General features: G+C 37.2%; 1 protein-coding gene across 1 annotated transcript; it reads right to left on the bottom strand.

Annotated features, from left to right (window-relative positions):
* Positions 1-919: 919 nt before the first annotated feature.
* On the bottom strand, positions 920-15,985 carry prtgb (protogenin homolog b (Gallus gallus)). The gene is made up of 19 exons (XM_063002409.1): positions 15,919-15,985; positions 14,021-14,320; positions 10,363-10,507; positions 10,107-10,240; positions 9,082-9,378; positions 8,794-8,953; positions 8,125-8,372; positions 7,050-7,214; positions 6,367-6,681; positions 5,064-5,249; positions 3,453-3,548; positions 3,177-3,363; positions 2,903-3,030; positions 2,575-2,745; positions 2,007-2,177; positions 1,730-1,844; positions 1,500-1,638; positions 1,336-1,416; positions 920-1,240 (listed from the first exon to the last, which is right to left on the bottom strand). Exons 1-19 carry the CDS (start codon positions 15,983-15,985, stop codon positions 920-922), a joined length of 3,426 nt encoding a protein of 1,141 aa, XP_062858479.1.
* Positions 15,986-25,236: the final 9,251 nt, after the last annotated feature.

Raw genomic sequence — 25,236 nt, 5'->3', positions numbered from 1 at the left:
GAAGTCTTCCATTAAAAAAACATGTACAAATGAATTTCCCAAACTGATCTCAATCTCACAAACAATTCTGAGAAGAAAAATGAACAAAACAAAGTTATCTTAAATAAAGTACCTTACAACAAAAAATGGACCATCAACGTAATCCATGAGCAAAATTAGAAGTCTATGTCTTCATAAATCATTTTCCTAATATTTCACACAACAAAATTCTGATAAGAGGAGGTAGTAATAAAAGTAAGCAATGCAAAAACACTGCTTTAAACTTAGGACTTTGCTGTCATTTATGCTTTAGCAGCTCCAGTTTGAATAAGGAAACTGAGATACTATATACTGCTTAATACGAAACAGTAAGCACATGTAAAAATTGGTTTATAAATAATCCCAAACTGAGTAAGTGTTAAAACGCAAAGTGAGGTAGCTAGTCAGTAGAGGATGCAAGTTCCTCTAGTGTGAAACACAAAGGAAAAAAAATACAAGAAAAAAAAAAGAAAACATTCTATAGACTAACAGACATTCATTACTTGGTGAGGCATGTTTTCTTCTGAATAAACAGATGAAAACAAAAAGTAGGAAGTACATTCGTCATAATTAGATCTCAAATAGCTCAACAGGTCTCTGACATCTTCTGATCATGCTCACTCCTCTTAAGCAGATCAGAAAATGTCCAAGGGATCAGGATCAGTTTAAGGGTTTGCTTGTATCCTGATTGTGCAATATTGGTAAGCTAGTGAGCTTGTTTTGTGAAGCTATTTGAATATTTTGTAGAAGACAGTGATTTTTGGCACTAATAGCTTTCTCCACGGTCTCTACAAAAATAACAGAAAAAACAGACCGCACAAACTCCTTGACCTGCATCACTGGCTGCTTAAAGTATTTGAGAACAACATGTAGGATTAAGTGAGGTGATCTGGAGCAAGATTTAAGCCAAGGCATGTGGACTGATGTTTACAACACAGCTCGATGTTTTTTCACTCTGAAACACTCCAGCAGTGTCACACCTATTGTCCTCACACACAATGGATAGCTGATTGTTAGGAATGTGCTGTTCTGCCTCATCGTTAGAGTAGTTTCCAGAATCTGATGTTTCTGTGCTGGATTCACTGGTCTGAGAGCTTTCTGACTCCCCCAGTGGTCGATAGAAGATCTGCAGGGATGAGGGCTGAAGAGAGGCAACTGGCTGCTCCTGCTCACACTGCAGCACCATCTTTCCCACCTCACAGAAACATGCTCGGTCCGTAACCTGGAATACAGGCATCATTGTAAATGTATATGCCCAGCCTTATATAATGGTAAGTATTAGTAATATTTTGCTGAACAAAAATATTCTTAAGTTACCTGTTTTTTTGAAATGTGCTTTTCTGCACGGCTGAAAATGGTCCACTTTTTACTTGAGCTGTGAGTAGGCGCTGGCCCACCCTAAAAATAAATAATTATATGAATGCAATTTAAAATCATTGAACCTTGTAGGAAGTTGAAAATGCAATCATTTATATTCTTACCTTGGTATCTATAAAGTGGTTGCCCATCATTGGCAGCCAAACCTCAGCATTCTCTACCTGCTGTTGATTGACTGGTGGTATACCATTATTAATGACCCCAGCATTGTCCCGTTCAATCATCTTTGAAGATAAAGATTTCCTAAAGAGAGAAAAACAAAGTATTTTTTAGTAAGCATATGTACATCTCTTTTAATTAAACTCTAATAGCGAGTGAATACAAATGATCAAACCTGGTTTTGCTTTTAGTGATGAGGATGAAGAAACAGATGACGATGCATGCCAGTGCTATAGACACACCAATAATAATGCCAGTCATAGATTTCTGATCCAAATGGTAGAGACCATCTGTAATACAAAAAATACACAGGTCAGGTCAGGTCAATCAGGATTTTATATTGTAATAAAATAAAAAACAGACATATTATAAGTAATACCATGTATAAAACTTTGCTATGTTTTTTAAATAAAACAAAAGAAGAAGTGATTTAAAGACATCTCTGTTAGTACCTATAGTCTTGGTCTGGCGAGGGTTTTTGCCTGGGTGCATTTTAAGCCTTGGCACAGAAAGTTCCACTATGCTGGAGAAAGGTCCATCACCTGCCTGGTTTGAAGCCGAGACCTTTACCAGGTAGATATTACCAGACTCCAGTTTCTCCAACAAAGCCATTGTATTGCTGCCTGTAATGTACAAATTGTATATCTCAGTCTTTTAATATACAATAGTAATACAACTGTTAAGAATATCTGTAAAGACATGTTGTGGCATCTAAAGTTTGCTCATTTTAACATAGCTACTAATAGGCTAACCAGTAATAAAAGTTTGAGTTTAGCATCGGCCAGATTATATTCCTAAATTGTGAAATAAAGTCAAAGTGCATTTAGTTGTTAAATCATGCTTAAGTGGTTGTAGCTGTTAAGTTAGCAAGCCAAAGTCTTTTTATCCTGTCACAAAGTTTAGTTAATTTTGTTTTATTTTCTGTCGCAGGCATCCAGAACAGTCTGTCAATCCCTTCCCATTTAGCAAACAAGGACTCTGTAATTTTTTAAAAATATCATTGTTAACTGATTAGCACACCTTCTCTCTGTAGGACCTTCCACTCTGCAGCAAGCCATGCTCTCTGCAGGGCATAGTGGATAGTATAGTGTGTTACAGTCAGATTTGGTTGTTCCGGCTCTCTCCAGGACACCAGTGCTGTGTCATCCTCTATCAGAGTCACTCTCACCGCCAGAGGCGGAAATAATGGAGCTAGAAAAGATGAAAAAAGTAACATAAAAATGTTATTCATTTCATTTAGCTTTAATATTATGGCCCAGCAAGATGACCAAATGTTTAAAATACACTGGTAGGGAGCTAAGAAATCTTTAAGTGACTAAAGTGGTTTAGGTCTTGTCCACATAATCACCTTCTAAGAGAGTTCTCAGATATATGGGAGAACTCCAGGGACTGGACATCTGATCCATGTGTAAACGCACAGTAAACTCATAGCGTGTGTTCGACATTAGTCCCTGCACCATCACTGTCTGTTCAGTCCTAAAAAAACACACACAAAAAGTCAGAAAATAAGTAAAATACACAGTTCATATGATCACCAAACACCAAACAAGCAGAGACATACTAAAGAAAGTGACTATATAAGTGACTATTTTTTACAACATTGCCCTTACGTATGGACTTACGTTTGAAGGTAGCGTACAGCAGAAGCGTTGTATGGAGCTACAGGGCCATAACGAATAGAATAGCTGACTGGTTTTCCCGAACTGAAGGCAGGACGACCCCAGCTAAGTCTTACAGCTGAGGAGCTGTTCGTCTGACCATGGACATGGTCTGGAGCAGGCAGAGTGGCCAACCTTCGGTTTGGAGTAGCTAGACAGTAAAGAGATACATGCTTAGCTATTTTCCAAACAGTTCCAGCATTATGTAAAGTTTGTCCTGTATATTAAAGGTAGACTCACAAGGGCAGCCATTTGTGCTGACAATTTGATGTGCCTGGTAGCCATCACCCTGAGTGCTGAAGGCCAAAATCTTTACATGATACTTTCTTCTTGGTTCTGCAATGACGGAAATACAAAGACATTTTTGAAAGACAAATTCAGCAAGAGTAAAAATGGTGATTGTAAGGTGACTGATCAGCTCTGCTTTTATGTTCATCTCTCATAACAGGTTTAACAATAATTAGCATATAGCATTGCTCTGGTAAATGCTTCTGTCTAAAAATAGGTTTTAACATATGCATGACAATCCAGTTCCAACAAAAGGTCAGGATGAAATGGGTGATGTTAGTATTTTAAAGACAAGATCAGAAGTGTCAAACATCAGTAATAGTATAGATAGCAAACGGCTGGTTCAAATAAAACTTTATCAGGTCAAGGTCTGGAGCCATATGAGCTGCATTTATGGGCTGCTTTCATTCTACACATTAACAGCAACACCACAGGCAGCCATTTAGTTACGTAACTAAATTTGGGCAGTGGAATAACAATCAGGAAATGATAGCAGGCCAAACTCTATGGACACCTGGACTATGGCTGAATCCAACTTTTTTTTGATAGTATATGCAACTAAATCATTTTGACTGTCCTGTCTTTACATATGAAGACAATTAAAATAATATTTCTTTTTATTAAATATCCAATCTGATTTACCCCATAATTAAACTGAAACTGTGCTGTCATTTTGGCCTTGAGACATGTTATCTGGCTACAAATCATTGAAAGAAGTTGCTATAAATGAGTTTTTTAGGAGAGTGTGAAAGGTTTTAGGGACACAAGGTGAGAGGTCATGGGCCACAGTCACAGGAGCTTTCCAGCTGCTGGGATTGTCTGTCTCCTGGGACTCCATTCCTATTACTTTAGGTCTAGAGGTCAGCCTGAGATAAAACTTTATGTACAGATTCACAGAGCAGGTCAGGATAACTCTCACTTTCCTTTTATGTTTTAAGCATGAGGCAAACATGAAAGCAACCAAAGAAACCAGGCCACGGTGTCCTAGAATGCATTTTTCATTTGAAGGATAAGGGCAAAAAAAATGATTTTGCAACTTTTTTAAGTTCTGCACTCTGGTGACCCTGCTTTGTTTGTCCAACTCTGACCAAATGTCAAAGTTATTGTTTAAGCTGCAGTGTCCAGCTGGAAACTAGAGTGGGATGGTCTCAAGTGCTTCTGCTACACACAAGACCCTATCACAATAGACGGCCATGATGGTGGAAAGAACAAGGCTGGGAAAAAGGAGAATGAAATATCTGGGTTGTAACCTTTGACACTGAGGGCAAATAGGTGACACACAAAGCCAGCAGCCCGCTGATCAGAGGGACTACGTATAAGGCAGAACAGACTAGTGGCAAGTACTGATCAGAAAGAAATTTGATGACCTTAATATAAAAGTGTCAAAACCTAAAACCATTAAACGCTAATTACATAAACTAAATATTAGCCATAAACATTAAACACAAAGGTATTTTGTGCAAAGGCTAAGTGCAAAATCAGTAATACACCACTAAACCAAGATGGTAACCCAGTACACCCATTATTAGATAAGTTAATAGACATATGAACCCAAACTCTTACCGAGTGCTGTAATTGTGTGCTGGTAGTCCTGAGGACGGAACTGGATGGTTGTGTTCTGTGCTTGGCCATCAGGTTGCCAGGAGAGTTTGTAACCCTGAATGACAGCATCACTGGGTAAAGGGTGCCAGCGTACAGTAATGGCGGTGCAGTTAAACGGCTCCAATTCCAGATTAGGGGCTGGTGGTACTGTAGACAAATAATTATATAATATTATACAATAATTATACATTAAAACATAATTATATTGTGGAAACAAACTGTACAAATTGTAGAACAATTGTAGAAACGTATAAGACAATCTAATTAATTTTGCTATCTGAAAACAGAATTGCGGTCATTTTGAATGCGATGAACATCATTATCAACACCATGTCCCTTCCATACAGTGCAACCAGTACAGTTTTACCAACCAAATACTTAGTTTAAAGAGGATAAATAAATGCCGTTGGGGCGTATTTACATTTGCCACTTATCTCTGCTGCATCTGGAATTGTCCCATTCTTTTCCAAGACCATATTTAGCCTAGGGCCTTTCTCTTTATGACCCATGACTGAGCTGGCCCTCAGCCCTTGACTAATGGACCAGGTTAGGGGTCAGTGAGCAACAAACTTAATGCCTTAACAATGTAGATCTGCATGCAGCTGCTAGGCTACAAGCTGGCTGCTTCTGCTTATTCATGCTGCCTAACTAAAATAGCCTTTACTTAAACAGATTCAAGCGCTAGGTCACAAATATTACTGAACTTATAGATTTAAACTCAGTTGCTTTAAACTAAAAACATAGTGGTGTACAATATGGCAAAAACATTAATGCTGTTGAGTTAAACCTTTACATATACACTCTCTGTAATAAAAACCTATTTACCAAATAATGAGTAAGAATAATAAACCAATTTAATGTAGTTGTTGCAATATTGATATACTTGCAGATCGACCAGGCCTCTCATTTTTAAATGTAATATACTACTAATATTAAAGCTCTTGAGTAGCAACAAAAACCTTACACTAAGGAACTGAGCTGACTCTCTCAAGCTTTTACTGCTGTGTTATGTAAGACATTACATGTGTGGTGGTAATCAGCATTACACATTCTCATCCATGGCAAAAAATAGATTAGTATGACTGAAAAATGTAAAATATCATCTGCTAGCATTGTACCCCATTATTAACCCAATACCAAAATGTATCAGACTGGCATATCCTTAACAGCAAGTTGCTTAAGCATATTTAATCTCTGACTAAATTGAATATAAGTCAACAAATCATCTTTTTGCAACAGAATTATTAAGATTTTTTGCTCTCACCCATAACTCTGGAGTTTTTAGGTGTGCGGTGGGAGCTCCAGGCAGATGGTTGGCTCCAGCCTGCCCCGGTGGACACTGCAATGCGCAGCAGGTAGATGGTGTCTGGCTCCAGGCCCTGAAGTAAGTGCTGGGTGGAGTTCTGCCCAATTCCAGGCAGCTCTACTGAGCTTACCTGTTCATCTGCAGCTGTACGGAAGGACAGCCGATAGGCAGAGACACGGCCACGACTGAGTTTGGCAGAAAGCGGCTGCCAGGACACCTGAATGTCAGTAGGGCTTCTGCTAGTAAGGCTCAGTTCAGGGGTACGGAGAGGCACTGAGGCACAAGAAGAGAGTGGAATATAGTTAGGAGTGTTTTATTTTTGTTTACAAAAATTTCAGATTATGAAGTGATTTGCAAAAAATTATATTTAAATAAACGTATTGTAAAAGTGTGAAATTACTTATAATGAAAAATTGTTTGTGTTGAACAATGTGCATATTCTCAGAAGTTTGTCCACTCAAGTGCTATAAAGCTTAAAATGTTTACACTGCTTTAAAAGGGCACATTAAACAGATGTAGTAGGAAGAGAAAAATATAAAAGATCAAAGCGGAAGTCAATGTACACAACTGTCTACATTGTTGATCTGTCTAATTTTGGCACACCAGTAAAAAAAACAACACCGTGACAGTGCTGCACTCACCATCCTCCAGTGTGTGTTGTGTGGCTTGCTCGGACATGCGGCTGGCTCCCATCGGCATGTAGGCCACTATATAAAATGTGTAGTTGCATGCTGGCTCAAGATCATCCACAATGTGACTAGTTGTGTCATTTCCAATCACTGCCTGGTACTCCTCATTGTTCAGACCTGAGAACAACCACATAAACTTTAGTCTGTCTGTAAATAATTTTATCCAATTCCTGTAATAATATACAAATAAGATCCTGTTGAGGTGATGATGTATTGCCAATACATTAGGTAATATTGTTTTCATATAGAAACCATAATTTGGGTTCATTTGTTATAGTTTATAGCTTTACAAGCATAATTTCAATTTCAATTTCAATTACAAAACAGATAAATAATTCAATTTAAATACCCCTCAATCCCAGACTGTAGAAGATCGAACTATTGCACAATGCATTGACCAACTGTACACTCTATACACATTATTTGAGAAAAATATGACACATGACATCAGGAAACCAGGTACTGCAAATGTGTTGGTGTGAATATAAAACAATTTTTAAATCCTCAATATAATGATGACAACGGAAATTACACTCTGCATATGCTCATAGCTTTGCAAGAAGGATAAAAACCAAAGGAAATGCCCAAAGCCGAGTGTGTGAACTGTGCCTTTAAGAGTAACTAAAGCCCACTTAAGAGTGGACAATAGCTAATCTGCTCCGTTCCCCTGGCCTGACCTCACTATGGTATGAAAATAACAGATGGTCAACACTGAAGTAGCTAACACCCTCAAATCACTGAGATTTAAATATCTTAGTACTCACGCAATTCTAAACAAAGTATCTGGTTATCCCGAATTTATCACAAACTGAGTTCAACTTAATAACACACCTAAGTTTTTAGGCAATTACTAAAATCTGGCTGGATTACTTAAATAATAAATATGCCATAACTATTGTACCACATGTTGCACTGTTATATTTATAAGTGTATAAGAGTGTATATTGTCATGTTTACTACTCAATAACAGCAGGCCCTCACTCTCTGTTCTGCATTTTGTCCCCTTCCTTATTATTTAAACTCTTACCTTCTGCCTTCATGTAGTGCACTGAGTAGGCAATGACTTTATTTGCATTGTACTGAGGCCTCTCCCAGGCCAGTAAGATGGCAGAACTAGATATTGTCTCAGCATGGACATTTCGGGGAGCGCTGGGTCGATCCTCTGACATGACAACAATCAGCCGTGCCATGGACAGAATCAAGCCCTGTGAGTTTTCAGCCTGGCACTGGTATATGGCATCATCCTCAGGAATGATCTGGGTTATTACCAGTTTACTGTAAACATAAAGAACAACACAGTCATTATCATTTAGCCATTGACAACAATTACTTTCTTAAGCTGTGAAGGCTTTAGCTGTAGTTTTTCTTAAGCTTAAGGGTAATGGTGCCAAAACAGGTGAACTTGATTGGTTGCAAGATTCTAACGTTTATGTTTGCATTAATTGCATGAATTATAATTTGAGTACAAATCAATTTGTGGCACAAAAAACCTTTCCCAAATTCCTCCTCCCATGGTAACTGTAATGGCTGATAGTTCTTATTTACAAGCAGTCCACTAAATGGACAGATGTAAAGAAAAATCTTTCTTCTACTTCCCCTACTTTCCCTGTTTTGTGAATTAATGCTCCCCACTCATTTAACTCACTGTGCAAAAACAAAAGGTTACTAAATTTGCACTTCAGTGCTGAAGACCTACCTATTGTACATCTTGATCCTGCCATTGGAGTGTATGACTTCTCCATTCTTCAGCCACGAGATGCGAGGAGATGGCACACCCTCAGCCTGGCAGCTAAAGCGAGCTGTGCCAGCTCTAGGTCGCGTCTGACTCTCTGGCTTTTCCACAAAAGATGGGGGTACTGTGGTATAACAGATTTAGAAAAGTTAGCAACAACTACATAACTGACCAGCTGGTATTTTTAAATAGAGGCTAAATAATGAACTGAAACATGCACAGCAATAACATATTTAATATAATTCTTCTAACCCAGAACAGTGAGGTTTGCAGCAGCAAGTGTAAAGTTCCGTGTGCGTGGTGTTGTTGCTCTGCACAAGTAAACTCCGGTGTGCTGGGTGTTTGCCTTTGAGATAATAAGGTTTCCATTGCCCATTATTTTGGCACCAAACACGTCTATAGGCTTGGAGTCGGCCCTGCTCCAGGACACCAGAGGCCGAGGGTTCCCCTCTGCGACACACTCCAACACAACAGTCTGGTGAAGACCAGCACTGATGTTCTGCGGACCTGCTATGATTTGAGGCTTCATAAGTTGCCTATGTCCATACACTAAAAAAAAAGTGACAAAAGTTAAAAGTGCAGCTCTTTTGCTTGTCTGTCAAAACATTTCCTTTGCTATTAAAATCCTCAATACTGCTTTAATAACATGCAAGCTTCTGCATGATTTAAGACAAATTGTGAATAATGCTTATATATTATATACACTGATATCATAAACCAGTTGAAACAGTAAAGCCAAAACAAATAACAATCCAAGTATTAGTATCAGATTTGTACATCCTTACTACAGAGTAAATTCCTTTTTACTCCACTTTTTCACTCAAATTGTGCACAGTAATGCTTATTTCGTAACAGTTGTGCAGATCACGATGAGGGATACATTATATGATGGGCTGATGGTAGTTACTTGTGTACATGTGTTAAATGCAGCAGATATGAGCAGCATTAAAACCTGAGTGGCTTTAATAAGGGCCATATCATTACGGCCAGACAACTGGGTTGAATTACCTTAAAACAGCAAGGCTCGGCATGTGTGCATCATTTATGAACAAAATAGATGGCACCTGGTGCACTCTAAACAATCCAGTCTGCAACATACAGAAGCTGAATGACAATGCTGAAGTTGTCCTTGTATCAGATACCACAGGATGACTTTTGGAATCCATGTATCCACAAGTCAGGGCTGTTTTGACAGCATAGTAGGTAGGTGGTCCTAATGTTTTGGCTCACCTTGTATGTTCAGATCTACTTAGACAATGACACATATATGCACACACCTGGATTAACTGTAAGCATGGCTTCTCTGCTTTTCACTTGACTGGCAATGTTGGTGGCCACACAGCGATAAGACCCAGCATCCTCTGGTTTTACCTCATGAATCTGCAACACTCCATTTGGCAACACTGTGATTCTAGAAATCAAGCAAGAAAATATTATTTCGGTTGGTTATCAATTTGCATGATTGAAAGCAACCACCTGTGTCTTGTAATTGTACTATATTAGAGCATATCTTCAACCAAATCGACTACTTACCTTTCTTTCTGTAAAGGCAAAAGTCTTTGGTTGAGCTCCCATGTGATAATGGCTGCTGGGTTGGCACGGACACTGCATGCAAACCTAGCAACAGAGCCTGTATTCACCACCACAGGAGAGGGCTGGGTCACAAAAGATACTATACCTAAACACAAAAACGAGAGACAAATGGCAATTTTTTAGATTCCAGCTCAAGACAATTAAAACACATTTGTAACACATACAAAATATAGTTTCAGAGTAGACTGTTTTATAAAGGCTGTATCCATTTAAAATTCAATGTATCCCTTCCCACATTTGCCAGACTGCATTTGAACTGGAAACCATAAACACAAAGTATATGCTGCCATATTGCTATTTGGAAATGGTGTTGCCTTTTACTTTGTTGTTTGTTTGGGTTATTTATTGTAAATAATTGTATTTTTCTATGTGTGAGGTATTGTCCACTACTAAAACTTCCAAATGTAACTATGCCCCTTTAACAAACGTAGTTTTCAGATTTAGCAGTGTGTAAGTTTACATACATAGTTGACACTCTCCCCCAGTACTCTCAACTATCCAACAATATAACCACTGTTTCATTCTCAAAATAGCAATATCTGTAAATATACTGTATATGACAAAGTTGAGGTTTTATACAATAACCATTGACCTTTTTAAATCAATTGATCAATGAACCGGTGGCAATAAATAATGGTTCACTCATAGATCATCTTTAATCAATAATTAGCCTATTTACTACAAGAGATAATTCATTAAATATATTGACTGAAATGAACAGATTTATGTATTGGCAGAACCTGATGCTCTCAAAATATATCCTTAGGAAGCAAGATCTTATTACATAAGGCAAAACTGTGTCAACGTTACAAAGCAAGGAAACAGTAACAATAAGGTTATTTACATTGATTATGATTTTACTAATAGTATATTATCATTACATCCCTCTATCATGTTTCAGTAAAAAAAGTGTTTTATGCTTAAATTTGTAAAAAAAAAAAAAAAAAAAAAAAAAGGATCATGTTAACAGTTACATTTTTATAATAATATATCAAAGATCCAAGGATTACACCCGGCTCTCTCCCTCTCCCTACTTTCTCTCCCACCTTTTTCAATCCCCACCCCCACTCCAACTCTCTTAGTAAAGGATGTGAGGGGAAATCAATGGATGTTCATCTCTAGATGTGAAAATCCCCCATGTTAATTAAATTGGAGGAAGGCAAGGAATTAGAAAGGCTTTGTTTACATGTGCAGCTTAATGACAGCACAGAAGCAAATAACAACAGTCCTCTTCGTATGGGGCATCACATTGAGAAATGAACTAGCCCTTTCTTTGGTCATTACCTTAACCAATGCCAAATTCAAGAGCCTACAGAGTACCAACTTCTCAAATATCTACCCTGATTAGACCTCTCATGTGTAAATTCGTGGAAGATAATTATCTTATTCTAATGATATAAGAGCTCTCAGAATTGTGCAAAATGTTTTATCCATGCTCAAGTTTAACTAATTTAGTCAAGCAGCTGTTGCTAATAACATACAAATCCAATAGTTTTCTCAAATTCTTTTAAATTCTCAAACTGATTAAAATGTACTGGGGAAGCAACATCTATACAGATAACAAGGTTAAAAGATAATTTTAATATGTGCTTTAAATGTGGAAATATTTTTAATGTGTTTTAACCTATTAGAATTTGTTTCCTTTTAGGAATAAACAGATATGCATGTCTCTTTTAATGTGTGTGTGTGTGTGTAATGTGTGTTTGTGTCTAGCCGGCCAGTCTTGTGATGTCAGCAAGGTTATAAAGAGAAGATCAATGCCTAGATCAAATAGGACAAAGGTTTCCAGCCATAGGTCAGGGGTCACTTGAGCCGTCTGTCCTCTCATTTTCAACTAGGCCTGGGAAACCCCATGATCGAATGCAATCAGAGTATTTAAGTACCAACTACTTTGGTGATTTCCAGCCAACTTCATTGTTTAAGGCACAAATATAACTTTAACTGGAGATACTAGTTTTGTTTTCTTTCAGGAAACTTAGAAATAAAAAATTAGAAATATTGCTTATTAGTGGATATTTAAAACGTGACATGTTTTGCTACTACTATATAAATTTAGGTGTCGTAGAGTCCAATTAAATAGCTGACCAACTATATGTCATATATACACCAGTATATACACCAGTATCTAAGATTCTGCAAGGAAAAATGCACCTACAAGGGGTGAGTGAGATAATAGTTTCTCTTAAACAAGACATGAGATGTCTACCTGTACATGTTAGAGACCATACACTTGGAAAAAAACTTGTTAAAAAAAAATCACTATATTTATTAAAACTCAAAACTATAGAACACGCCTCTTTCAACTGACCAAAATACATCTTGGTCAGTTGACTATAACCTACTGACTATACAAGCCAGATTGTGTGAATAGCACCAGCACATTAATCAGGTTGGATTCATGCAGCAGGCAGGGCCACTGCCCAATCCCCCTAAAAAAGACAAAGCCAGTCCCACAACCTTTGTGACCTTTAGGCCTCTCCCATGGGCCCTCACATAGGCTACAAATAAAGTCGACCAATAGCCTGACCCCTCCCCCCAAAAAAGCCCCAATATGAGGTCGCCCTTGCAGCATGACATTTTTAACCCTTTAGATGCTGGCCTAAAGTCTTGTGTGGTATTTTAGTTTTTATTCATTTAAAAACTACATACCATTTGTTACTTGCAAGGAAATGTGTCTGTGGATTCATGCTTCATTACAGCAACCAATCAATAAAATCTAACAATATAATTGTACTAAATAATAATTTTACCATAAAGTATAGTATGTAACAGCATACTGCATCTGATCTCTCGTTCTACTTGAGTTTCAAGATGATAATGTTTATTATTATTATACATATTATAACAGGCTAGGCTGCTGAGTGATTCTTTTGTCATTCTCTTCACTGGCCTAAGTGAATAGACACAGCTGTACTGGAGCCAAACAAACAGTCCTGGAGCAGTGCTTTTTTACTTTTAGGGCATGGCCAGGGTCACTAAGAAAAAAAAGACCAATAGAAATGGCCATTTACAGATTCCTATGTGTAGCCAACCAGAAAACAGCATTTGAAGCAGTGGCAACTACACAATGCCAAAAACACAACTGCATGGGTTTTTTTTGCAGCTAGAAGGCATAGCACATAACAGATGTGTGTGGTTCTAAAAAGACTTTAAGAACTTTAAGACATTCCTACTTTTCTCATTCTTTCACAGGTGCCTCACATTTTTATGAGTCTCAAAATAGACTCTCCATCCAGGATTTAGTGTTCTTTTAACTCAACCTTTAATAGGGTTATAGGCCTTTAAACTGAGAAACTAAGTACCAATAAAAGCTAACTACACAAAACTACCTCTTCGGGTAGAGAGGTTAGAGAGCTGAAATTACAGAAAAGCACCTATGTAGTAAGTTTCTTAACACTGTAGAAATACCCACTATTCATGTCAGACAACCTTTCAGGTTTCAGGTTATCTAAATTGAACAACACACACTCTTTTTTCAATGTCAGTGATAGTAAGTGGATGCTGACCCAAGGCTCTGTGAAAGCTGAGAAAGTGTACTAATGGTGTAGCCACACATAGAATGTGTGTGGCTTTCAATAGTTTTTCATCTGATACTTACCTGAGATTGTTAGTTGAGCTCTTTGGCTTAGAATTGCTCCATACTTGTTGCGAGCAAGGCACTGATAGAAGCCTTCATCTGACTGTTCTCCCTCTCTTCTTACAAATGAAAGATACAGCGATCCATTGGGTAAGAAATGAATCCGATCGCTCTCTAGAAGTTTTTTCCCGTTCTTCTGCCATCTTACATCCACAGGTTGCTCTCCTTGGACGATGCAGTCTATCCTTACATGATCATTCTGAAATACTGTCTTGTCACTGGGTTCAGTCACAAAAGACAGCTCACTAAAACACAAAACAGCTGCAAGAGTAGAGGAGACCAGAGCAAAGCAGAAAAGAGAATAAATGGGTTAGACATTTTTAAATAGTTATCAAACAGATAATTCAGTGGAACTTGAGTCTGGCAGTGTAAAGCTTAGTAGGACAACATTTTTTAAATGAGCTTACTTCTAGAATAATAAGTCATTAATGTAATTATTTTTTTCTGATGTAAATCATAGATATGAAAAACAAATCAGTTACATGTGTTTAGCTACATTCTGTTATGTATCATTAATTACAATTTTGGTTTTGCAGTATAACCCTTTATTTTTGCATATGTCAAAATGTGGCATTTGCCATTTCTGAACTGTTATGGGAAATTATATAGGCTTTTCATGGTTGGACTCGTGTCTACAGTTATAATAGATACTAATCCAACACTGGATAACCAAAACAACTCTTTGCAATCAGATATCTAATTATTTAAGAAATCCCAAACAAAAAATGGGCTATAGGGGCTGCTCAGATGGCCATGGTTCAACAGTTATTACAATTTTGGCTTCCCTAATTAACCAAACATAATAGTAATAATAGTTAGCTACTGGATTGTTGATTATTATGCACTTAGTCATGGGTATGTGTTTTATCTAGGTTCACAACAGGTTGATCTGACTACTGTGATAATAGTTCATCATATCATAAACAACAAAAAGATTTCAAGTTGGTATATACTAATGTGATTATAACCACTAGATGATTAACAATGACCCTGGAGTTTCATGGCAAGACCATGACAGTAAAATTCAATGATTTATTGCGTTTATCTCAAATAGCCATGGTGTGCCCAAAAGATTTGCCCAGAATTGGTTAATTCTGCAACACTTGTTACAGTCCCATTTTTAACTGACATATTAAATAATTAACAGTCACAAACAACACAAACATTTGGACATCTCTGGTCAAATGTCATGTTTAGTTGAATCACTAAGTAAAAATAAGTTAATATCATTCAGAGAAAACACATTTGAGTATTCAGTTAGTATCTATTTCCTGAATTTAATGTAATTTAATGTAAATGTTATTTTTATTAAAGTATAAATGCACCATAACTTTTTACATGCCACATTTGATAAATATATTGAATTCAGCAAATAAACAGTAATTCTAGATTCGATGTATTGTGTGTATTATCCTAGAAGCCTGGCATTTGAACAGGGGTCTCCAAACCTTTGCATACGACTGTATTCCTGACTTTATGTTTACAGTATATATTCTGGTAAAATGACTTATCTATACATGTTAAGGGTTATTGGTTTACTGTGTACAGTGTAAAATAACGGGCTGCTTCAAGTTTACTGAAAATGCTAAAATTGTGAAATGCAGTAATAGTATTTAGGTAACTGTAAATATATTACGGTATAAAAAAAACCCTGATAATCATTTGAGACATAATTGCACAGGTCTACAGACGGTGCCATTCTATGTTTACTTTACATCCACCTAAACAACACTTTAAAAGGTATTAACTAAATGTTTTATTTGAATGCCCCACGAAAAGTGATGGCTTTATTTATCCATATTAAACGCGCGGTCTCTGACAGTCTAGCGAAGGTCAACTAACAAAAACATAATTCATACCTGGAAACAAGAAAACCGACAATAATGTCAGCAACCGCTGATTTATTTTCCGCCTAAAGAGCGCCATTTATCATGAATTGTACAGCATCCTCATTGCGTTAAGCGAGACCCCGCTGTTGCCGAAGTATCCTCACTAAGCTACTCCTCACTACTGATCCTCTCGCACCACACCAGCACTCCACTCTCCACTCTGCGCTGCCTGCGTCCCCTGCACGCACTGACGTCGTTACGTCACTACGCAAACCACCACCACCCTTCAAGAGCAATGGCTGCTCTACTGATGATACTACTGGTAACGATGACATACACTTGTTGAGGACATACGCTTATCTTTTAATGATTTTTCAGCACTTTTCCGACAAAATGATTGAAACACGTACTTAATGTAAAAATGGCTAAGTGCACTCAGTCAGAAATACTTTTACAAAAGCATATTTCCAACTCAGTCCCAACAAGATTCTGTCAACACAATCTTGGTCGTGGTTGAATCTTTGACCATTCTACCTGGCAGATTTGGTAGTTTACCCAAGTTTATTACAACCCAAAATCAGAAAAAGTTAAGACAGTATGGATAATGTAAATAATAAATGCAGTGTTTCTTACATTTACTTTGACTTTTATTTAATTGCAGACAGTATGAACCCAAGATATTTCATGTTTTATCTGCTCAGCTTAATTTCATTTGTTAATATACATCCATTCCTGCATTTTAGGCAAACCTAAAAAAGTTGGAATAGTAAAACATTTACCATTTTGTAATATTGATATTTCTTTTTACCACACTTAAAAACGTTTTGACACAGAGAATACCAAGCGATAAAGTGTTCGAGTGTCATTTTGTTCCATTCTCCTGCAAACACGACCCAAACTTCTTTATACATTCATTACTGGTGACAAGTCAGGACTGCAGGCAGGCCAGTTCAGTATGCACACCCTTTTCTTCCAAAGACATGCCTTTTTTAATGTGTGCATGTGGTTTTGCATTGTCTTGTTGAAAAATGCATGGACTTCCCTGAAAAAGATGTCATCTTGAAGGCAGCATATGTTCTGAAATCTCAATGTACTTTTTTGCATTAAAGTTGCCACCAGAGAAGTGTAAATTACTTTCGCCAAGGGCACTGACACAGACCCTGCCTTTTGGACTTGCTGATAACAGTCTGGATGGTCCTTTCTGCCTTTGGCAGTGCCGTCTGAGGGATTGGCGATCATGAGTGTTCAGCTTAGGCTTGCACCCTTGCCCTTTATGCACTGAAATTCCTCTAGCTTCTTCTAATCATTTAATGGTATTATGCACTATGAAGGGAGAAATATGCAACCCCCTTTCAATCTTTTTGGAAAATTGTTATTTAACATTAAACATTTTTTTTACGTATTTGTTGACTAACGTTCTTCTGCCTATCTTTACTCATCAAAAACTCAGCCTTTTGTGGATGCTGCTTTTGTCCCAAATCATGAGCGCAATCATCTGTTGACATCACCTGTTTGAAATCACATCATTATTTAGTTTTTTGAATCTCAATACTAGCCCTAAATTGCCCCTGTCCCAACTTAGAGTTAAATGGTCAGGACCTTGGGAATAACATTCCAAAAGCCTAAATTTAGCTTAATTCTAGCCTGGGAATAACATTCTAAACCAGTTTTGACTGTGTTTAACTGTCCTGATGGAATATTAAATTGCTTTAAAAATTTTTACCACCTGTCAAATAGTTTAAGGTTGCATTTAAACATTTTAAAGTAAGTGTATTCCTTATTCCATTCACTGGAATCCACTACATCCAGGTTACCACTGTTAGGCTTTTCAGCAAGGCTCTTAACCTTCAGTTGTTTGTGTTGTAATTGGTCAGTTGTGTTGTAATTTGTTGTAAGTTGCTTTTTGATAAAAATGTCTGCCTTAATGACATAAAATGTATTAAAACACCTTGACATTTTGCACACTTTATTATGCTGTGGATTTGATTGTTGTTTTAACTGCCATTTCATTAACTGCCATTAATCTACAATTAATCCCCCAAAATGACAAAGTGAAGATTTGTTTGGAAAGACACACACCTGGGCTTTAAGAGCTCACAATTTTAACTGAATTGTCAGAACAAAAACCAAGTCATGAAGTCTCCATTACATTAGACTCCAATCTACATTAGCCACCAAATACTCATTTGCAAGACCTGAACCAACTAAACTCTATCTACCAGCTAGACCAACAGCCACAGTGGAAGATTCTGCACACCCTGATCGTTGCCTTAATTGAGGCAAAAAGATGTCAACAGCCAGTACTAATACAACAGAAGCTTTTAGGGGTTCTACTGCCCAGCACAAAGAGTGAGCCAACCTTAACCTCCAGCCCAACATTCTGAAAGTTTCCCTCCCTTTCATTACAGTCTCATAATCACTCTTCTTTCACTACAGTTTGAAAATTTGGCCTACACTCGTAAACCTCAATTTTGTTTCCTTTGAGCCATTCAGAGGTGGACTTGCTTGTGTGCTTTAGCTCAACATCCTTGCTGCACAATCCAACTGCACTTGGGTTTTAGGTCACAAACTGACAGGTGGATATTTCTCTTCAGGATTTTTTTTGATAGAGAGCTGAATTCCATTATCTGTGATAAATCCTCCAGGTTCTGTGAAAGCAAAACAGCCCCACACCAAATTTCCATATTTGACTCATCAGTCCACAGAATATTATCCCAAAAGTCCTGCAGGTCATCTATAACCCCAAATAAGGAAAATCAATTTTGTGCAGTCTCTTTCTGATGGTAGATGCATGTACCTTGCTATCAACTGTGGCAAGAGCTACCTGTAAATTCCGTGATGACATTGTAGAATTATTGGAGACTTCTTTACGTATTTTGCAGTCTGCTCTTGGGCTGAACTTGCTAGGACAGCCTGACCTGGCAATGTTGGCAGTTGTTTTAAATGTTCACCACATTATTTTCCGGAAAGTGGAATGGCTGATTTCTAATTGTTTGACTTTCTGCTCTTTAGATTTCACCATGGTGATAACACTCACTTCAACAATCAAGAGCAAACCAAACTAATGTCTGAGGTTTAAATAAAACTCCAATGTCCTCTAACCATGGTATAATCATTGCAGCTGATGTGGTGCATCTAATTCTAATTTTAGACATTTTAAGAAGTAATAAATGTTTGGGTGTCCTAACTTTTTCCTCACAATAAATTTCCATTTTTGTTCACTACATTTTACTTGTAAAATGTAGTGAGCAAAAATGGAAATTTGAGTTTGAAAGTAATTTTAAACATTTATTTGTTTAGTTATATAAGCTTCATCTCTCAGTACTGTTCAAATGAAGCTCAAATGTCCATATGTTTAAATATGTTCAAAAAGGTTTTCATGGGGTGTCCTAACTTTTTTTACATGACTGTACATCGATTCCTGATGTACTGTTTCATGGCACTTTCATCCATCATCAGACCCTTTAGACAGACTGTATCTGTGATCTCCAAATACTACAAATGTATAAAATGTGTTTTGTGTATTCACCTCAAAAAGGTATGTGTGAACAGCCAGTACTAATTCAACACAAGCTTTCAGGGATTTAGCTGCCCAGCACAAAGAGTGAGCCAACCTAAACTCCAGCCCAACATTCTGAGAGTTCCCCTCCCTTCCCTTACAGTCTCATAATTACTACATCTTTCACTACAGTTGAAAATTTGATTTGCACTCTTAAACCCCAATTTTGTTTCTTTTGAGCCATTCAGAGGTGGACTTGCTTGTGTGCTTTGGCTCACCATCCTCACAGAAGTATTTAGAGAAAACCCAAACAGAAAACAGGAAAAATATACCAAACTCCTCATAGTCAGCGACTGTAAGTTATGTTTGAAGTCAACAGAAGACTGGTGCTCTGCTCCACCTACAAGACCTGCTGTGACTGTTTTTATGGTTGGGCTTCCTAGTTCAACTGAGGTAAAATTTTTGACATAAACCAGCAAGTCATCTCAGAATACCAAAGGCTGTTATAGTACACACATGCTTTAAAAGAACAGTTTCAGCATGACTTTGTCCCAAAAGAATTTTGTGATGAGGAACTATTGTGGTCTGCACAAAGCTATGAATGTGCATTCACTGATATAAATTGGATTTCCTGCTGCAGCCAAGGCCTTCCTGTCCAACATCAGTGCCAACCTCACAAATGCTCATTTGACTAAATAGGCACAGATTCACAGGAACACACTTCAAAACCTGATAGAAAGATTTTAATGAAAAGTGGAGGTTGTTTATGTACTTAAAGCCTAGTTCACAATGCACAATGTGTGAACTGTTCAACGACTTGATCCAAAAGGGTTCGCCAAGTGCTCGCAGACTCGAGAAAAATATCTAGCATGCTTAATACCTGTCGACGACTCAAAATAATGTAGAGTGAAATGTGTTACGATCAGGTTGTAATTGTTATAAATGCAAAATACAGTAGGGAAACCTTGGGGGAAGAGGAGTTGTAAATGTGTGGAACAGGGGTATAATATAGTTTATATCAGAATACAACGGCACTCACAAGCTTCACAGTATTTGTGACTTCCAAGCCAAACCATAATACCAACATTGCATTGCAAAAAATATTTATTTGACTTCCAACTATCTCTGCAGAACAGACGATCCCTGATAGTTGCGTAGCCAAATTAGATTTTGCGCTACACATCAGTACACAAACAACTTTGATTGCTCGCTTCTTGCTGGCATACATTTTTGGACATAGTGTCACTAAACCCTTTCTTGAGTGTTTTCGGAACAAAACGTAGTTTGGGAGACCACATAGACTCGTCTGAGATTCCTTATGGTGATAGATTGTGTAGTGTGTGACCCCCTATCGCCGATCAGTCATGTAGTGTGAAAACCACAGTGACTTAAATGACTCCCGATTACAAGAAATCAAGTTGTGTGGTGTAAACTGTACAGCGATCTGACGACTTGAAAGTCGTGTAGTGTGAACTTGGCATAAGGGAAAGAGGCAACTTGATATTTCTGCCCATAGATCCCAATATTATGGTCAGGTGTCCACCATCTTTTGTACATGTAGAATATGTTTGGGTGTACACATATTCTGCCCTTACGGTGTGTACATTTTTAAGTATGCATTTTACTTTCTGTATAGGTACTGAAAGAACTAATGCATCCTTATAAATAACTATAAAGCCAAAGCAATTATTTTGTCTGGATTTAAATAGTAGTGAATACTTTCTGTTAGTACCTTGTGCTGCAGTAAAACAAGTGCTTTATTTTCAGTTTAGAATAAAAAACAGATATTTACCAAGTTACATAATCATACATTTACTACCTCCTACTAAAAAACTAAAGCTTTTTTTCTATGATTTTGTTTACATCGTCTACATGTTCATAGGCAGTCTCATTTGTGTATACCTGCTCTATTTTTTTTTAACTGATATTCTTTACGCTATCCCTAAACCAGCTGCCTAAAATCATTACATTTTGGATAATTATAAAGAGGTATTGATGGTCACACGTCAGCTGCTCAATAAACAGTCATATCGATCCAGCAGGCATGTATTGAGTGACCCTCCCCCAGCTATCCTACTATTCAGGAAGTGGACAATGGAAGAACAGCTGTTAAATCAGCTGAGCTTTATCAAGCAATGACCCTCCTCAGACTTTCCCATGTACACAACACAGATAGGACCAAGTATCCTGATAACATTCTGAAATAAACATTGTCGGTTACACATAATTAAATTTTTGGTTGTGTATTCTACAATGTAGGATTTGATGTTATAGTACAAAATATGTTCATGGTAATACTTCAGACTATATTTGAGGATCATCAAACACCTTAATAAGGGATATATATGTGTATATATATTATATAAGAAGTTATACAAAGTGGGTATATAACAAAGTGGGTGTTGCACAGTACCAGGGTCTGATCCTTGCTAAATTTGGCATTTTCTTAATGTTAGGTACTTTGTTAACTCACACCTCCCAACAACATGCCAAATAGTAAATCTGCTTTTCTAATTCCTCTTTAGATGAATGTGTGATGCCCTGTGGTGGGTGTATTTCTATGGGTGTTGTATTTTTCCAGTGTTTTGTATTTCAAGATAAAATAGTTACTACAGATGTATAAATAAAGTTCAATTTAGGTCATGGCTACACTGGTACATATAATATTAAGTGACCCCATGATGGGGATAGAATTTATGCAGTTTACCAAGCAATCTAACAAACATCAATATACACCGATTAGGCATAACATTATGACCACCTCCTTGTTTCTACACTCACTGTCCATTTTATCAGCTCCACTTACCATATAGAAGCATGTTGTAGTTCTACAATGACTAACTGTAGTCCATCTGTTTCTCTACATACTTTTTTAGCCTGCTTTCACCCTGTTATTCAATGGTCAGGACCCCTACAGGACCACTACAGAGTAGATATTATTTGGGTGTTGGATCATTCTCAGCACTGCAGTGACACTTACATGGTGGTGGTGTGTTAGTGTGTGTTGTGCTGGTATGAGTGGATAAGACACAGCAATGCTGGTGGAGTTTTTAGACACCTCACTGTCACTGCAGGACTGAGAAAAGTCCACCAACCAAAATTGTACATATAAAATTATAAAAATAGAATTATATTCAGTCATGAATGTGTGAAAAGTCTTTGCTAAATACTACAAATGCATATAGGTTGATTATTTCAATAGCCATTAAAGGCTTGATAAACACTAGGATGAAACTAAGTTCTTTTCATGGCTTCCCCAATTTCCAAGAAATGCCATTAAATGCATTAAAAACTAAAAACAAACAAGAGGCACATTTGCAAAAACAGCAGACACCAATGTGTATATGCAGCCTAATCAGTTATTGACTGGAGCCAATTATTGATCTATTTCCTCCTCCATCACAGCTGAGGGCTTCACTATACTCTGCAAAATCAAATACTAAAAAGCCTCTAGTACAAAGGCTTACTAAATCATCGTCAATAAAACACTAACAGTGACCATGGTTTTGAACATGAACATTATCTTTACACTTTTTTCCCATTTGAATACACTGTGGTCAGGCAATATATTGTTACAAAAATTGTGTGATTGGTCTACTTATTCATTTACCAGTTAGATCAAATACATACCATGCAGCTGCCAATGAAATCAAATATTTTGCAACATTACAAAAATAATGACATAGTTGTTAGCATTGCAACAAATATAAACTATAATTAATATTCTAAAGACACAAACATGTACACGTGTGTTATAGCTGTGCTTGACCAGTGCAAGGTGGGGGTTTATGCATGCTGGGGGGTGTCACAAGGCCAGTGAGGAAGAGGCCAGAATCAATAGGCCAAAAGGCATTAACATATTATGAATATATTTGAGGCCATGGGAAACAAGCTAAGAACCCCAAGACCATTCCTCTTATTGGTCAAAAGCAAAGTGCTGGGTAACTCCCTACCCTCCCTACCTAATTTTATTCTAATTAGAGTTTTATTGTTTTTTTCAATTATCTTCAATTGAAAATGACTGAAACAAACAGAAATTGATGTACTGTAGTTCATCTCTGTAACAGATTTTTTTTTCTTAATTTTAAATGTTTACACAAAAATGGATTTAGGCACTAACATTCAAATATAATTCAGGAAAATATCTGATATTTATGATGAACAGATGTTTTTCTTTTTTGGCACTAGCTGTACAAGGTCAAGTCTGAGCCTGGTGTGTTCACACACCTCATCTAAACACCAACAGAGGGCAATGTGGGTCCATCCTTCCGAGACCCAAGAAAATGTATTTATTTATTAGGATTTTAACGTCATGTTTTACACACTTTAGTTACATTAATGACAGAACAGGTAGTTACTCGTTACTCAAGATTAATCAGTTCACAAGTTTTAATGTCAAACACAATCCTAGACAATTTTGTATCACCAGTTAGCCTGACTGCATGTCTTTTGACAGTGAGCTCCTGGTTTCCTCCCACACAGACACGAAAAGAACATGCAAACTTCACATAGAAAGGACCCGGACTGCCCCACCTGGGGACCGAACCCAGGACTTCCTTGCTGTGAGGCGACAGTGCTAAACACTGCGCCAAGGCCAGCGCGCATATTTCGAGGTATGGGTTGCAGACCTTTTGAGAGGTCAGAGGAAACCGAAGTACTCGAGCGAAAACACAAAACAATGGTTTACACGTGCAGATACAGCACCACAAAAGCTCATTTCAGTTTTGTTAATCATAATAGCATAAAGAAATGGAGCAGAGGCTTCTTATGTCGCAGACAAGAACAGTGGCACTCGAGTTTAGTTAGCATTTTGATAACACCGCCTTTTAAACCACAGTCACTATACTGTATGTGATGGGTTTGAAATGTTCTTTAGGTTTCCTTCCACCTTCCAAACAAAGAGTAAGGTAAACTGTCTGCTCTAAAATAGTCCTAGATCTGAGCAAGTAAATGGATGTTTGATGGCCTTAAATGTTCTGGTGCCCTTTACATAGTCTATTCCTGTCTTATGCAAAGTGTTTCTGAGCGGTGACAAACCAACAACCTGCCATTTCGTGAAGTGTTTTTCTTTCTTCCTTCACCTCAAATTTGAGTGTTTTAAAGCTCAAATTTTAGCCATCAAGGCAAAACAGAAACTATTATAACATCCTAAAGGTTTTGAAATATACAACTGCAAAATGTATGTTCTTTATGTAGGACGAAAATGAATGATCAATGAATGTGTCAGAAGAATATTAAAATAAAATGCAGGTTAAAACATCAGGGGATTATGTATTAACACAACACGACAGCAAACTTATTTAAAAATGTTTATTGGCTTTTAAAACCACTTAGAAAATCTCACATGTGAGTACTTTCCATTGAAAAAAGAAACATTGCTAAAATGCTTCGGCAATATTAACAAGCTACTGTACATTGAGCAGTTCACCAGACAACAGCACAGAGAAAGGTTCTACTGTTTCAAAAAGACAGAAATAAATCACATTTTTTCCTATTAGACCACTCAGAAATACAGCAATGGACATACTGCTTGATGAATATTCTGTGTATCAAATAAGGAAGGTTTAGATCATTCCTTCTTAAAATAAAAAAGTAAATAATCAGTGCCTTGATAAATGCCAGAACATAGAAAAAATATGTACAGCTTTCTTCACAAAGGCATTTTTGTAAAAAAACAAACAAAAAACCCAAAAGTATAAAAAACCACGAACTAAAACATGAAACAACAATATTAACATAGTAAACAAGCAAACAGCTGCTTAAATGTTTTTTTTCAAAGTCCCTTTTGGCGGAGAGTGTCAACATAGACTGACTACAATAGATAGTTCAACATACATGCGCACATACAA

This window comes from Trichomycterus rosablanca, chromosome 1 (genome assembly GCF_030014385.1).
Source record: "Trichomycterus rosablanca isolate fTriRos1 chromosome 1, fTriRos1.hap1, whole genome shotgun sequence".
In the NCBI taxonomy this organism is placed as follows: domain Eukaryota; kingdom Metazoa; phylum Chordata; class Actinopteri; order Siluriformes; family Trichomycteridae; genus Trichomycterus; species Trichomycterus rosablanca.
Note: the sequence above shows the minus strand (reverse complement) of the source record. Positions and strands in the feature narration are given on the sequence as shown.

Excerpts from the sequence above, each read along its gene's own strand:
- prtgb (XM_063002409.1), bottom strand. The coding sequence starts at position 15,985 with ATGGCGCTCTTTAGGCGGAAAATAAATCAGCGGTTGCTGACATTATTG. Across the intron at positions 9,379-10,106 it reads CATGCTTACAGTTAATCCAG|TGTATGGACATAGGCAACTT; the intron begins GTGTGTGCATAT and ends CTTTTTTTTTAG. Across the intron at positions 1,417-1,499 it reads ACCACTTTATAGATACCAAG|GGTGGGCCAGCGCCTACTCA; the intron begins GTAAGAATATAA and ends ATTTATTTTTAG.